The sequence below is a fragment of the Protopterus annectens genome, chromosome 2.part0, assembly GCF_019279795.1.
Source record: "Protopterus annectens isolate FY-2018-M chromosome 2.part0, PAN1.0, whole genome shotgun sequence".
Classification (NCBI taxonomy): domain Eukaryota; kingdom Metazoa; phylum Chordata; order Ceratodontiformes; family Protopteridae; genus Protopterus; species Protopterus annectens.
The window spans coordinates 1,962,049,633-1,962,067,618 of NC_056728.1; the positions used below are offsets into that span (position 1 = coordinate 1,962,049,633).

General features: G+C 35.8%; 1 protein-coding gene across 1 annotated transcript in view; it reads left to right on the top strand.

The window, feature by feature from the left end:
• Positions 1–17,986, top strand: part of LAMA4 (laminin subunit alpha 4) — a 1,355,623-nt gene that overhangs the window by 1,254,889 nt on the left and 82,748 nt on the right. The window contains exons 35-36 of the mRNA XM_044061904.1: positions 1,170–1,325; positions 3,985–4,144. Of these exons, the coding sequence (XP_043917839.1) occupies positions 1,170–1,325; positions 3,985–4,144 (316 nt within the window). The remainder of the gene's footprint in view (positions 1–1,169; positions 1,326–3,984; positions 4,145–17,986) is intronic.

Here is a 17,986-nt window from a genome sequence, read left to right on the forward strand (position 1 = left end):
ATATTATCTCGTGTAGTTGTCCTGTTCGATTCTCAGCTAGAGGGTCTTCTGTGTGGAGACATGCGTGAATGGGTGTTTGATGAAATAATACTCAATATACTGTGATCTTATAAAGAATAGTACATTATGCCAGCCCTCATAACTTTGACTCTGCCAGCTGTGTGTCTGTGTGAGTAATCAAATGTACTGACTGAGGTACCAACACACTTAGTAGATCTGGCTGTCTATAAGCACAGAACTCATTTTAAAGTGGCACACATTCAGCATCAGTCCTGTTTTGTAGCTATGGCCAAGAAGTAATAGACTGTGCCCTTACTGGTACACATGCATGCATGGACGCACACACATACACACAGACACACACACACAGATGTACACATGCACACACGCACACATGCACACACACACACACACCCACACACACACACACACACACACACACACACACACACATACACACACAAACGCACACATACATGCACACACACATACACACACACAAATGCACACACATGTACACATGCACACATGCACACACACACACACACACACACACACACACACACACACACACACACACACACACACAAACCCACACGCACACATGCACACACACACACACACACACACACACATGTACACATGCACACCTGCATACACACAGACACACACACACACACACACACACAAATGCACACACATGTACACACACACACACACACACGCACATACACACACACACACACACACACACACACACATACACACACACACACACACACACACACACACACACACACACACACACACACACACACACACACATACAGACACATAAAAGTCATTTACCTGATATTTTACTTGATGTACCCCAAAAGAGTTCAACCCCTTCGAAAACACGAAAGCCACAATACTGGTACTGAGGAAACCACATGACATGCTTATGAAAAAGACTGACGTGTACAAGGTAAATAGAACTTTTATACAAGATTTTGAGCTTATGGACAAGTAAAAAATAGATAAAGAGATATAATTCATTATGTCAAAATCTGAAGTTAGAAAACCTTCTATTTCAGTATATGAAAATATGTGAAAAAGATGACATTACTGACTGTCAGTTTATTCTAAATGCCTATTAACATGCATGTGTCTTTTAATTTTATTTCAAGGTGATATTTATCCGTGACAAGAATAAAGGACGATTAGTCATAGATGGACTGATAGTTCAGGAAGAGAGTTTAAGCACTACCGATACTGACTGGAGTGTCACTAGTCCGTTTTATGTTGGAGGCATTCACCCAAATAAAGCTCAGAAGAACATTCAGGTATATCTATGGAATTTGAATGGTCTGATTTAAAAAAATATCTTTAAAAGCAACATCAATGCATGATTTAAAGCATAAAAACTTAAAGATTACTGGAATAATGAGGTGAGTACGTATGTCAAACATTTGTATTGTTTTTGTATTAAATTATGCAGCAGTTATGTATTTCAGTTTTGCATTGATTTACCAGTAACTGTCTCAAGATGACAAGTTTAGTGAAGGGTAATTAAGGTCCAGGTTACCACATAATTTTTAGATAAAGCACAATGAAATTCCAAAATAGCTTCTCCTGCTTATGATTTATTATACAAATACCTTATTGCTTTCACACAAGTTAGATCAGGAAAAATGGAAAGGAGGCTTCATAAAACATGTTGGTCTACTTATTTCTACTTAAACTGACAACTCAGTGAGGTTCTTTCATTTAAAGGGTTTGGGATGGAGTGGCTTTGGCTGAGACATTGAATATCTTGCAGGCATGGCACACTCAGTTTTGTAGTTTGTAAATTAAGTGCTGGAAGATATAACAGAAAGTTACTACAGAGACGTGAGTTCAAGAGTAATATGGCATCAAGGTATGGCCATTTAGCTCAGTGTCCTAACTTACACACAGTGCTAACCACAGCTGCTTAAATGATTATTGGTAGCCACACTCAGCACCACACATTTACAGGGAATGATTGGTACCTCTTTTATGATGTCACTCATGCACCATAGCAGCATAAGACCTGGGCAACCATAGCTTCCTCCCACCCTTGATAAAACTTTGCTTGTAACTCACTTAAGTATCTAATATTCCTAAGGCACTTCTGAAAACAAGCACTATGTCTAGTAGAACACCCAGTTTAGTAAATCAACTTAGAAAATTACTTACCAGTAGAAGCATCACATGATTGTTTCACAACCTGTGACAATTGTTTACATTGTTCTTCGATTTGCCCTCCAGTCACATGTGCCTTACTATGTCGTGATTCCTTGAGGCATCTGCATAAAAGCAAATTTTAGTCTTGACCTGCCTGGTTGCACCAGGTGTTAAATGCTCAAGCACATAGGTGACTAATCTGTTTAGTATACACCATCTGACAAAAAGAAAAATGAATAAATAGAAAAACGCTCACTTTATTAGTAAGAAACAACAAAGCTTTCAGGAATATCCCTTCTTCAGTGTTCAGTCAAATCAGTTAAAATCATCATATATATAGAAATAAAAAAGCAAACCACATGACACAGCCATCCAATGTGGAAACATAAACCATTAGCAAATCAATTTAAGATTTTAAAAACACACTACTGTGTAAAAAAAATATGTATATTTACACATGCACATATGTCTAGAGTAAAAACTCAAAAGTAGCATACAATCAATAAAAGCACTTATTTTGACGAAAATATAATAAATTATTTATATTGCTTCTGTTTAAAATCTAACATAGGTTTAATTGTTACCATGTTATTTAGCCCAGGTGCTCTATTTGCTTCAAGTCTTATAATCCACTTATATTCAGACATTTCCAATTTATTCTGAAACCACACAAAAGACCAGTGAAAACAGCTCTACTTTCCAAAATAAGAATTTAATAAAGGTTTTTATTAAATTCTTATTTTGGAAAGTAGAGCTGTTTTCACTGGTCTTTTGTGTGGTTTCAGAATAATTTCCAATTTATTGTTTGTGTCTCCAAGTCTCAAATGTCTATGTACAACCTCTAACACTTTAAACTTGAAGCTATGTAAGATTCCCTCATCCATCATATGTTTTGCTAAAGCATTAGATGCAACACTCCTTTTTATGTCCGATTTGTGCTCAGTAATGTGGTCTTTCAAACATCTTGAGCATTTTCCAACATAAAACCCTTGACATTGTGTACATGTAGCTAAATACACCACCATCATAGTTTTGCAGTTTGCTCAGATCCATATATCCTAACTCTCCATAACTTCAGAATTAGTAGATTAGCAACTTATTAAAAAGCTGGCCTTCTTTGTACAAAAGCCAACATATAGAAAAACATGGTCACAGCAAATGATTCTTCAACACTGTGATCTGCCATCCTCTCTAATCCCATCACCATACAATAATACTTTGGTTGTTACCTGTCCCCACTGCCAGTTCAGTAAATTTGACACACCTATGTTTACCATGGAAGTAAAGATATTTTTAATACAACCACTGTAGTGCTTTATACCTTCCTCCCCTTGTTATAGGCATCTCCATCCCACATCACATCAATAAGTAATAGAATTAAGATTTGCAATTCTCTTAACAACTGTCTAGTTTCCAAACTCTGAAAGGTGACACATTTGCAAATGACATGTCAGAGATGAAAATCCTCCTTACAGATTCACTTGCAGATTATCTATGGGCTTTGATGTTTTCCATAAAATCCCAAAACATATTATGAGTTTGATTATAGTGTACTACTGGATTATATATTAGACTTGTAAAAGCCACAGGCAGCTGGCACTGTGTGTGTGTGTGTGTGGGGGGGGGGGGGTTGCACTATATCCCAGCGATGTTACAGTAGCTCTCAGAAATGGGTTTCCCCATTATAAATGAATTAATAACAAAGTCCTTCATTAAGGAGCTGTCTGCAAGCTCTAATTATTCTTTGGCTTCAGTAATGTCTGAAAATGACTAAATTCATTATTTTGTTTCTTTCAGTCCAGTTCATTGTACAGCTTTAGTGGCTGTCTGCGGGATTTCAAACTAAATGGCCAGAGGATTTCCTCACCTTCTCAATCATTTGGTGTTATACCTTGTTTTGATGGACCAGTGGAAGCTGGGACGTACTTTTCTGCTGAAGGAGGATATGTACTTCTTGGTAAATACCTTCTTGGAAATGTGTTTTAACATGAAAATAACTCAAAGTGTTGTATATTAGATTTAATTTATCCTGGCTATGTCACATTCTTTTCTGCTGAAGGAGGATATGTACTTCTTGGTAAATACCTTCTTGGAAATGTGTTTTAACATGAAAATAACTCAAAGTGTTGTATATTAGATTTATTTTATCCTGACCATGTCACATTCCTGCAGTCTGAATTTGATTGTATAAAGTCTCCAAACTAAGATTTACAACATTTTGAACTGCATGGGCAGATGTACCCATCAAGTATTGATGGATAGGTAGTGGCAACTTGAAAAAAGTGTTCATAGGTTCATAAGTGTTTACTAGGCTAACAACCACAAAGGCCTTTTTAAGCATAGCCATGCATCCTAAATCTTTGACAAGCTCTGGTACCCTTGGTAAGTGTAAACAGGGGCCTGGGAGATGAAACATTTACAAGCAGGGGCCTGGGAGATGAATCATTTACATGTTGCCTCTGTCCATTAGAGACATAGGTGCCAAATCAGGGATGAATTTCCTTTTGCCTATCCAAATGTCCAAGTTACACTTGAATTGGTTTAGGGATTAATGCTGCTTCACATGGGAGTAGCATGAGAACACATCCTTTAAAGTAAAAGAATTTTATAGTTCAAGGCAATGAGTTCTTTAATTAATTTAGCGTGTAATTACAATTAAATATGCTGTTGTTTTATCATTAAATATTTTTGGTTTGCATACATTTTAATAAGAGGTATCCCATTAAATGTGTCAGTAAAATCCTTACCACCTGCATGAAGTTTCTTAGCTCTGCTTATTTCCAACTATAAACATGCATGACCTTGTAAAACCGTATCCACCAGTAGCCTTTTTCTCCAGTCATACAGTTAACTTTGTTGTTAATTGAATAGTCTGTAACTGCCTTCTCCCAATTAAGTATTTTTCCTGCTTCCAGCAGTTTACCATACAAGTAATTTCTGATTCAGTCCTCTCCTCTGTGCATTTAGGATTTGCATTGTCCAGTGTTTGTAAACATAGCATCTCAGAATGTCTTTGGCAGGGTTAAACATAATTAATTTACATAGTCCAAAACAGGTGTGCAGTGGGTTATTTATCCTCTTTTTTATTTATGTATGTATGTATGCATGTATGTATGTATGTATGTATGTATTGGCAGATGTACTGATCCAGACAAGGATCCTTTCAAACATGGCTCAAACATAATAAGATGGCACAAAGGTCAGTAAGTAGTATACAACAAAAATATAATCAGCCTATTGTTTATGAACCTAGGTGCTCTTTTTCAAATTATACGTTACTATTAACTGGATTAAATTCATAGGTGTTTCATTGGTACTGTAAATTTTTAGAAGCCTCTATAATTGCACCCAATTTTTGTGTTGTAGTCTGAACTTTTGTACAGCCCACAACAAATATTCAGTTTGATTTCTGATGCTTAGAGGAAGGTTCCCCTCATATAAAATCGTTTACCTTGTGTGCCATAAGAGAAAGAAGTACAATGCCCAAGCCAATTAGAAAGGGTCTGTTTTTCTACTGGCAGTCCTGGTTCATAGGAAAGTAACAAGCTAGCTGCCCTTGCCGGCCATTTTAAACCTGGCCAGTTTCCCTTTTTGTGCTCATATTAACCTACCCCATTTGATTAGAAATTGACCTTGCCCATTCCAGGGTCAATAATTATATATTACCCCTAATGAGAATAGCCAGGATCATACTATAGATAATTTGAGGGGTCTCATGCATGGGTAAAGCATTTAGGAGTTGCCTCTGTCCATTTGTAGTACAGCGGGCAGTCCTGGGGTACATTTTTAGTTTCCCATCCGTTGATCTAAGTTGCATTTGAATATCAATGGGGATGAACATTATTTTATGTGGATGGGGAGTCTGTTCCAGAGCAGCGGTATGCTCTATGAGATATACCTCTCCCTCCTCTGTTGATGTTACAAAAGAAGTTTAGATCCCTAGACTAAGTATATCTGATACCATTTGACTTGCTGATGTGCAGTAATTCCATCAGTATTGGGTCAGGGGTTGCCTTGTATGGCAGACACAAGTCACATCTTAGCAGTCTGTAGCACATCAACTATAGTGACAGGGCTTTGAGTCAGTTCATGTAGGACATATTCTTTACTCTTTGCATGTGTTATGGAAAATTGATCTGACTTTCTGAAACAAGCAACTTTGTCAATGTACTAGTTTAATGTATGTAAATATAGAGATTCTTTCAAATCATTTTCCTTTATTTTATTGAAATGGTAAAAAGACAAGGAGTCTGGCAGACATTTAACATCTTGCAAAGATCATCTTTGACATGATTTTAGGATTTGTTGACATATCTGAAAAAAAAACTAGAATGCTATGCTCACATTAATGCACAAACCTCAGAAATCTTTCTATAAGAGTCTTTGCTATTAAGATAAAAATTATGGTTTGTTTCCGATATAGAAAGTTTTGGTGTACCTCAGTGACTCATAGGAGGAAAGCACTGATATCTCTAACCTAACTTTCAAATTCAAATTCTAGACACTTGGAGTGCTACGCTTTAAAGGTCGTAAATGCAGAGCATCTACCTATAGCAACCAAAATTAAAAAAAAAAGAAAAAAATATATATATATATATATATATATATATATATATATATATATATAAACAACAGAAATAGTCCAGTCCAGAATCAAAAAATACCAAAGAATTTATTAAACCTGTAGTACCGTGGCAAATGCCTTCAATGGAGTACTCTGCACTGAAGAAATTTGCCGAGGCACTAGAGGTTTAATAAATTCTTTGGTATTTTTGGATTCTGGACTGAACTGTTTCTGTTGTTTTTATACATCTACCTATAGCAGCCTGACTTATATAAAATAAGCCAAAAGAGAGGGCCAGTAAAGGAGGTTGGTTGGATCATAACATCTATGTTAATGAAATATTTAGAAAGATGTGATTTTTCAAAGAAATGTAAATGCTGTGGGTCTTGGGTCACAGCCTTAGTTTATTTTCTTCTACCCATGTTGTGAATCAATGCCACTTTGTTTAAGTAAGGCTTTTCTAGTGGATGGTCTCTTGAAGCTCCTAGCAATCTGTACAAGAAATCCACAGGAACTGGCCTCAGCAGTAGATGCTGAGACACATCAGAACAGAGAGGTCACAACTTATTCTTCCAGATCCAGATTGGTAGAGAATTTTGTGGACATAACTGTTGCTACAAACGACATCCAAGCACTAAACTGTAAAAAGAAAAAGTTACCACTGTCTTAATCAGTTGTTTCAATAAGAAGGAAAGGTGATTTCTCTTAACCTTGCTTCCTTCAATTAACAAACATGGATGGCATGTCATTGATGCCAGGCACGGGTACCTTCTCAGAGAGCACACTGAAAGGCATTAAGCCAAGAGTCAGGTCTCACTTAGTTGTCCATTAATATACATGTTGGACTGATAATTATCAAACAGATAGCATTTAATAAGAATAAATAGTAACCTCTCTAAAAAGCAAAATGTAACCTATTATATCCCTCCAGGTTCTGACCTTTTCCTTCTCCATTTTGGAATCTGTTTCTATGATGGACAGGTAAATGCCAATAACATTTAACTACCTAAATCTGCAGATAACTGCTAACTAGTAGAGTTCACCCTAAACTCTCAGTGACCTTTTTTTCATTTAGTAGAAAAACTCCTTGGTTGTATATATATTAGTCATGGAATTAGAGAGCAATAAAATTACATCCAAAGGATATCCTTGGCACTTCTTTCATAAAAAAATAAAAAAAAAACTTTTTTATTTTTCCATCATATAAAACCACATTTTTAATGGTCACTCCCTTACACAATTTCCTCTTTAAATTCAGACAATTCTTAAAAACAAATGAGGGTTTATCCCCTACATGTTTCTTTATCTTGTCATCAGGCAACAAAATCTTCCGGTTATCTTTAATTATACGACAGATGACATCCACATCACTAGTATATTTCAAACAAAACCTCAGAGAATTAGGATTAGTAGTATGGGGTCTTGAGTTGTCTAGGTTGGCTAAAGAGCCAAGGCCTACCCCGTGTGTGTCTTAAGTCTCTTACTTCATCCATCATATTTTCTACTTCATGGTTTTTATAACCCAATGATCCTAATCTAGAATGCAAAAAACCCAACTCGTTAAAATCATCATCAATCATAGAGCTTGTACTTTTATAATATTTTTAAACTCATTTAGGATGCATACTATCATGTGACAAATAATGATTCTTCCAACATGGCTTTCTAAAAATAGATGTCTTAATAGTACCTTGTATGTCCTTACTTAGTTTCACATCCAAAAATTTAGTGGTGTCATGGGAAGTGTAAACAGTAAATTTCAGAAAAATTGTTGTATTTTCCAAATACTGTAAGAACATGCTTAAATCATCTCTAGTAGTATTCCATATCAGAAACAAAAAAAACATTATTTTCCAGTACTGACTGCGTCTCCCATATGTTAAAAAAATGAGCTGAGTCTTTTAACACTGCTTGTAAGCAGTTTTAATTGTGCTTCCACCCAGTTCGACATAGGTTCCATGGACCAACCCCTCCCAGAAACAATGGGTCTGAGTGGGGGGGGTCCAAAGGATTCTTATGCATCTTGTCTAGGCCTATAATTATAGGAAGGGAGATGTTACTGATAGGTTGAGACCTGGTCATTTGTTTGTAACCCTTGATGTAAATAGTTTATTTACTGTGATACCGAATTCTTACAGACTGGATGCTGTTAAGTATTTTTTGAGGCACTCAGGTAAATATGGGACTGTTATGATAGATTTGATTTGTTTTGCTATGCACTCAGTATTGGAAATAATGTTCTTTTTGTTTTCTAATGACTACTACTTACAATTCATTAGTGTTGTGATGGGTACTCTATGCGCAAACAACTATGCAAACTTGACCTTAGCATATTGGGAAGAGGTTCATGTGTTCAGTGATGTTAATAGATGGAAAGATTTTATTTTATGCTAGGTTTGTGGATGATTTGTTCCTGATATGGAATAGTACTAGAAATGATTTAAGCATGTTCTTACAGTATTTGGAAATACAACTAGTTTTCTGAAATTTACTCTCCACACTTCCCATGACACCATTGAATTTTTGGATGTGAAACTCGAGTACTCCCATACTACTAATTCTAATTCTCAGAGGTTTTCATCTGTCGTATAATTAAAAATAACTGGAAGATTTTTTGTTGACTGATGACAAGATAAAGAAATGTATAGGGGATGAACCGTCATTTGTTTTGAAGAATTGTCTGAATTTAAATAGGAAATTATGTAAGGGAGTGACCATTAAGAATGCAGTTCAGTCTACTAGGATAGGCACGTTTCCCTGTTGTAGTTGTAAAGCCTGTTGCTATGTTAGTTCTGAGAAGAGGGAAAGAAAACAAAGGCAGTAAACGGATTACACTGGCCACAAGCTGAAATGAGCGAAGTTCAATTTCCCCAGTTCTAAAGCTGAAAGCACTTGAAAGGAAAAAAGTTTCAGTACACACCACTTAATGGAAACTAATTTGATTTTATTTAATATTCATTTATTTCTAGGAGGGCGAGTTTTGATATTGGTGCACTGATTTACTTTACGTAACTGCTTTCACTAGTGATTGACGTGTCTGAACTGTTCTTAGTTAGTAAACATTGAATATTGAATATTCAGTTTTTTTTTAATGTTTTTGCATCAGCCATTGTATTTGTACATTTAATATAAGTGCATAGACAATAATAAGAATTTTAACTTATAGTATTTGAAAGTCTGATAATAGCGGGTTTTATAGACATGGTTGTATTAGAATGTATGAGTTTTTAACTTTGGGACAAACTGTCAAGTTTTATTTATTCATTAATATTAATATTGGAATGAGCCAATCAATGTGTTAGGAAGTGTATATAGGAAGTGACTTTGAAATACTGGTTGTCTGATCAAGTTTAACATAGTTTAAACGAAAGCGCTAACCAAATACATTGTTTTATTTAATAAAAGTTTTTGTTTGCTTACTGAACATCTTGTGTTCATTTTACAATTTCAGCTTATGGCCAGTGAAGTCTGTTTACTACCTTTGTTTTCTTTCTCAGTTTTTAGTGTGTTTCTTTTCCGACTTCTGACAATAGGTTTGTTCATCCTGTTACTAAACGTGTTTACCAACCCCTACTTTATTCAAATTGTAGCAGTACTAATGTGGTTTATTTGGCTAAATGTGGGCAATGCTGCTCTTTTTATGTAGGTAAAATGAATCGACAACTTAAAGATCATATTTTACAACATTTAAGAGATATTAGACTAGCTGCACAGCATAATGCATTAGCACAACTTAATGTTTTACACACTGGCCATGTTTTTTATTCATGGTTTTGCAGGTGGTTAATATTAATGCTAGAGGTGTGGACATTGTAAATAAGACTGAGAGTGCTGAGTCTAATTGGATAGCAGAGTTCATGGCATATAAATCACCTGGTTTAAACTATGTACTCCCTATGAAACCTGTTCTGAAATGGAGGAGGCTTCAATGCTGATTGGTGAATGTTTATATATATATATATATATATATATATATATATATATATATATATATATGTATATATATGCATGTGTGTGTTTGCATGTGTTTAAAATTTTATGGATATGATGAAGGGAAAACCTGAAAGTGCTTGTCCTTGTTTGTTTTATTATTTTATTAAAAGTTTATGCTCCTCAGCATGGTGGTCTGCATGATTTTTCAAGTCTGTATCCTGGTTTTGTATTGTTGTAGATCTTCATTCCTTTTGGGCTTTTTTCTGCTGAATTTCATGAACTTTAATCCTACTTTGACTTAGAAATGGAGTCCATTCCCGTCATAGTATTAGAATCCCAAAAGATGTGGAGAAATTAAAAAGAGGGGTCCGAACTGAGAGATGAAATGTCAGCAAGCAAAGGAGAGTAGTAGTGCTGAAATTGAATTCATCCTCAAGTCTTGGTGAGTACCTTCCAAGTTGGACCCTGTTTTTCCCCAAAATCTCACCAAGGCGACACTGATATATAGACTGTATTTATATGGCATATATCATAGACAGAAGTAGGTCAAAAACTGAAAAAGATACCTGGGTGCACAAGACCCAGGATAAAAAAAAGTGCCCAATCCTGGTAGGCGCACTGGTGCCAGGACTGGAAAAAATGACAGTATAGAATCCTTAAAATACGGAAACATTCTTACAATGGGGCCAAGGTAAGCCAAGGGGGAGGATGGCGTCCCTATTGTAGAAGGAAGTAGTAGTCCACAAAAATCACAAAAATTAATAGGCTAAAAAGAGCCATAAAGACAATAGAGTGGACTATTGAGAATACGAAAGAAATTCTGTATTGTTACTATTATGCGAAAAGCCCAAAATTTCCAGACACAGGATATACAAAAAGATTAAGAGATAAGTTTGAGGAAAGAAAAATACTCCTGCAAGAAAAACTGTCAGAAGCTTCAAATAAAAATTTGTGGTCATTAATACAACAGATTTTTGAAACAGTATGTGGATGAAGAAACTGTGATCTGTTTGGGAAAAGAAGCATCTGAAGAAGTACAAAAATATAAACAATAAAACCTAGATATTTTTGAAAAATATAGAAAGAAATATGGAGATGGGAAAGAAAGAGAGATTTGATATGGTGCAGTATTTATGCAAAAGCGAAAGCCAAATTAATCAACATAAAGAAGGCAGACCCTAAGATATTTGAAAAGAAATACAGGCAAAGGCATCCAGTTATGAAAAAGTTCACAATAAAAAAAAAAAATAATATCACAAAGAGGGAATGTGAAAAAGAAGATTAGTAAAGTATGTTAAAAAAAAAATAAAAGTTGAAGTTATAGAGTGCCTGCAAAGTAAAGGATTTGATGTAGAAGTAAGGAGAAACAGGAAGATCAGGTGTCAGCTGAAGAAGCAATATAGACATGAAAGAAAAAGAGATTTAATATGGTGTAATATCTATGCAAAGGAGAAAGCAAAACTAACCAATACAAAAAGAGCAACACCAAAGATATTTGAAGAGAAATACAGGCAAAGGAATCCAGACACGGAAAACTTTACAATACAAAAAATAAGAAAATAAATGGAAAAGTTAAAGAAATAGAAACTGAAGTCATGAAGTACCTCCAAAGTGAAGGATTCAGTGTAGAAAATCTAATTCAAAAAGCACCACAACAGGGCAGAACAATGGAACTCCAAATTAAGAGAAAACCAGTGGAATGGGAAGCAATTGGTCAGGTGCCATATGAAGATATTTTGGAGCCTTCCACAGGAAACCAGTATAAACATTCACTTGAAGCTGGACAGCAAAGGAAGGAACAGGAAACTGTGTAAACTCTGACACAATCAATGTTGAGGAGTGATAGGGCAGTTAGTTCCCATATGACAGAGCAACAGATGGCACAGGATGAAATTGATGAGAATGTGCCACAGGAAGATGCTACAGAACTTTCTATAGAATTCCCACAGGAAATGGAAAATAAAAAATGTGCCCTCAGTTTAGAAGAAATTGAGCTAAGAGAAGAGTTACTTGATTTAATAGAGCTATATAGACATATTAATATCAATGAAAGAAATAGACTACAGAAGGTCAATAAAACCCAAAAAGTCAGAAGTCTGAGAAAACAAATGAACACAGTAATTAGGACTGTCCATAAAGATTCATGCAATATAGCAGAAGTAAACAGGATATATTACTGTGCAGCTAAATTAATAACTGATAATGTTCTACCACAAGAACACAGGGTAGTGAGGGAAAGGAAGGGGAGAAATCGAATACCATCATGGAAGTATCAAATAGAGCAAACTATAAAGCAACTAAGACAAGAAGTGTCACTATTAGAAGAGTATAGAAGAGGGAACAGATCAACAAAAATACTCAGAATGATAGACGTGATAAAAGCAATGCGCATTATTAGAACAGATCAGGATCTCGCAAATAATAAACTAAAAATCTCAGCACAGCTGGAAAAACATAGAAGATACGTAGACAAATATAAAGCAAAAGTACAAAATAAGAAATGTATTGATGACCCAAAAATGTTTTATAGAGAATTGCAAAATAAGGTAAAAGGAATTAAAGGACCACCAAAAAAAAGAAGAAATATATAAATTTTGGAGAAATATCTATGAAGATCCTGTGGAACATAACAAAGATGCTAAATGAACAGAAGAAGTAAAAGAAAGAATAAGAAGTTTAAAGGTACAGGATATGAAATGGGATGAAGTAACAACCAGGGAGATTGAAACAAAGTTAAGAAAAACATCTGATTGGAAAACCCCAGGCCCAGATGCAGTTACCTAACTTCTGGTTAAAAGTATTAACATCTTTGCAAGAAGATTTAGCCATGAGTAAGAATTATTTATATGCTGACCCCAAACAGACGCCAACCTGGCTAACAACAGGAAAAGCAATGGTCCTGCGTAAGAGTGAACCTGTAAGCTACCCTAAAAATTATAGACCAATAACTTGCCTTCTGAGGACATATAAACTATACACTGGAATTGGTGCTGACAGAGTTTATAGCCATTTAGAAGAAAACTCAATTATGGCAATAGAACAAAAGGGCAATAAAAGAAAGTCATACAGAACAAAGGATCATTTGTTGTTAAAGTCATAGTGGAGAACTGTAAAAGGGGAAGAATTTAAGTATGGCATGGACTGACTATAAAAAAGCATTTGACAGTATCCTACATTCATGGATAAAAGAGTACTTAAAAATGTATAACATACACCCTACTCTGATTGACTACATTACAGTGACCATGAAACAGTAGCAGACCACTTTGCAGTTAAGACATGATAAAGGACAATTTATTATTCCAGCGATAGAAATCCAAAGGGGGTATTCCAGGGTGACCCTCTGTCACTGCTGCTATTCTGCCTTGCCCTTAATCCATTAAGTTGTCTACTTAACAACTTAGGTCATGGCTATAATTTGGCTCCTAGAAAACAATGAAGTGCAAAAACTTCTCATCTTCTCTTTGTTGAAGATTTGAAACTGTATAGCTCATCAAATGAGGAAATGAAAGCACAACTACAAGTTGTCAAAACTTTTTCAGATGATATAAGAATGTTATTTGGTCTTGATAAATGTGCAAAAGCAACCTTTAAAGCAAAAAAAACTGCAACACCAAGAAAACATCAGTTTGGGACAAGAATGTGATATAAAAGAACTTGAGCAAGGGGGAGTGTATAAATATTTGGGAATTGATGATGAAGGATCAACAATAAAACATGAACAAATGCAAATAATACTTAGTAAGGAGTACTTCAAAAGACTTAAATTAATCCTGAAAACAGCGTTGACATCTAGGAACGAAATCCAAATTTGTTCTTCCTGTCCTAACTTGCAATTTTGGAGAGATTGACTGGTCCCAAAACATGTCGGATAGATTAGATAGGAAAACAAGAAGGATGCTAAAAATAAGTGCATACCAAGATTATATATTCCCCATTCTGAAGGAGAGATGGGCCTCCTTGAAATTGATTACATCTATAGATCTGCAATTGTGGGACTCCACACATTTCTACTGACCTCACAAGACCCAAATGTAGTGAAAGCTTTGAAACATGAGGAGAGTAAATCTAAGATGACTTCACTGTTTAGGCTAGCAGAAGCATATCGGCATCGAGCAGGAATAGAAATCAAATCACAAGTAGATAAAAATCAGGCAGGAAATGAATGTGCAAAAAAACAAAAGAAAGAATATAAGGTGAAGGACCAGATGAGAAGGGAAGAAATGTGGAAAATGTGGAAATATAGTTGCAAGTATAGAAAACTTCTGGAAGAACCTCATGTTGATCAGGAACTAACACAGGGATGGTTAAGGATAGGTGAATTTAAACCAAGAGATGAAAGGTTAATATTGGTGGCCCAAGAAAGTGGGCTACGTACAAGTTAGTTTACAAAGTCCATTGAACATCTGGGAGAAACAGACAAATGTAGGTTTTGTAAAACAGGATTGGAAACAGTTGCACACTGCATAGCTGGTTGCGACATACTAATGGCAGAAAAACTGTATACTGAAAGGCGTAATAATGTAGCAAGACTGTTTCTGTGGGGATTGTGCAAACTTTATGGTACTGAAGTGATTGAAAAACACTGGAAATATGAGCCACAAAGCATCATAGAAAATGAAGACGGCTACATCACATGAGATCATCTATTATCAACAGTTCAAAAGATAGATGCTAGAAAACCAGATATAGTGGCCCAGGAGAAGCAAAACCCAATGACTATAGTGTATTGTGCACAGAGAGATTTTTGTGTCTTTTGGCTTTTCCCGGTTAGGGGTCGCCACAGTGGAACTCCGGTCCGCTAATGAATGGCAGTAGATTTTTATGTGCTGGCTTGCCGGGCCTAACACACAACCTTCAATGAAGGAACACCCATTCACGCATGTCACCACACAGAAGACGCTCTAACTCAGAATAGAACAGGCAACGTCTAACTGTGAGGCGACAACGCTACCGCAGCACCACACAAAGTCATAAAATATCAGGATTTGCAAGCAGAAAGGAGAGCAATGTGGATGAAAGATACACAGATAGTTCCAATAGTAGTAGGAGCAATAGGCCTTATAAAAAAGAGTCGACAATCATATTTAGATATGTTACCAATACATGTAACTCCATATGAATTGCAGAAGGAGTTGTTACTGGGCACATTGCGAGTGCTACGAAGAGCACTTCTGGCTGACATCAAAGAGTAAAATAATACTAATTTCATGAACTTTAATCGTACTTTGACTTAGGAATAAGGGTCCATTCCCATCATGGTATTAGAAAAACAAAAGTTTTGGAGAAATAAAGAAAAGAGGGACAGCTGAAGGTTTGTAGAACATGGAACCATCAGCAACTTCCAACATCCAGACACTATGTGGGTACAGTGATGAACCTCAAACTAAGTAAAGCCTTGTTAAACATGTCTTGATATAGTATGATATCCCTTCTTAATGTACATTATAAAACCTTTATGGGATATTCGGACTTTGGTTCCAGTAGATAGAAAATAAACATGGGAAGTATATACATTGGATGATATCTGATAGGCATTGTTGTTGCTAGAACACCTGAACAACAAAGAGGAACTTCATCTCATATTCAGTTTAAGCATTGTGAAAGCATTTAGTCCAAGGCCCATATTTGACATGCTAAAATGTCTTTAACATTAGATGCCTGCTTTATTGAAGACTGGAATAGAAATAACAAAATCATTGTAAACCAGAAAAGGAATAAGACAAAAATCCCCTCTGTCCCTGCTTTTCTTTCTTTTAAACATACTATCATTTTCCCAAGTAATTTTGACAAGGATTCAAAAATGGCAGTGAAGGGAACAAGAAGGTGACGTCTTTATGATTTTATTGGCAAATGCTGGTGCGCCATTTGGCCTGAAGATCTGTTGCCTTGTAGTGAAATCTCTATGTATTCTCTTAAAGAGAAAAAGCCTGACATCCTAGCTGTAAAAGGACCCTAGACAGAGAAAACAGAGATTTAGATTTAGGTTGGAAACCAGTTCACTGAAGCAACTAGGCTGAAGTTTGACTTAGTCACTCTGGGAGGTGATTCAAGTAAATGTCACTGAGGCAACTCAAATGATATCAGGTCATTCGGAGTGGTAGAAGTGGTCAAAAGTGCTGCTGAAGCAGACCTTGAAATTCAAAACATTTTTTTAATGCTTATATCACATTTCATCCTGCTGTTGAACTGGAAAGAAAGATTCTTGATAATACTTGCTGGTCATAGAAGTCAGAGCTAACAGCGAAGTTGTACTGTGGACCTTCACCTTTGGGGGGGGGGGGGCTAAGTATGCAAAACTTAAATATGTGTGTGTCTTCATATCAAGCATCTTTCTGCTTCCTTATGTTGACTCTGGAAACACATGTATTATTTCCAGACTGTTGATTTTCAGTACTCATGGCTTTAATCACCTGCTTCTAAAGTACACCCAGTTAACTTGCAGAAATCTCAAGAAATATTAATTTTGTCTACCATTTTTATCTTCTGATTTTATTTTCTATGCATATACTTATTTAAAATTGAAAGTAAATGTTTCCATTACAATTTAAAAAACTGGGAAAAGATTAGTAAAGCAATAAATCATATATTGAATACCTTTACAGTAGTTTGCTGCCAATGATATTTTCTTTGAACGTAACAAACATTACAGGAATGACATAAAGAAAGGGTAATAAGTGATTCATCAGAATGCAAATTTTTTTTAGATGAAAACAGTTCTAGTGGAAAACCAGATTAGGCTCTTAAGATTGTTGCTTTTTTGTTTTCTTACTATTTTTGTGGCTAATTTTCAGTAGCCCCACCACAGTAATGAGCGATTACTGTTTTGAGATTATGTGTCTGTGAAACTGAGAGAGGTGGCTCTGTAGCTGTCATTCTTCTTTTGTGTCGGGTCTGCAATGTATCCCTGTGCCCTTAATTTATGCATTAGGCAAGTGCTGGCTTTCAGCAAGCTCTACAGTATGTATGAGGGAATATCAGTCCTGCTGAACTTTTAAAAGCCCTTCTGTGTTTTAACAAATGAGTCTGCTTACAAAATGATTATACGGTATGCTATACAGTATCTTTTACTGAAGTACATTTACTTCGTTCCAACAAATTATGACTGAAATTGTGATTCGGTATTTAGGAATGTATACAGACATTGGCAGTAGATTTTTTTTTTTTATTTATGGTGCCAAGTTGCCAGCCGACGCCCAACCTTCAGAGAAGGTACGCCCATTCACTCGTGTCTTTTGGAGGCCACTCGACCGCAGGGAGGACATGCAGACTCCACACAGAAGGCATTTCAGCTGAGAATTG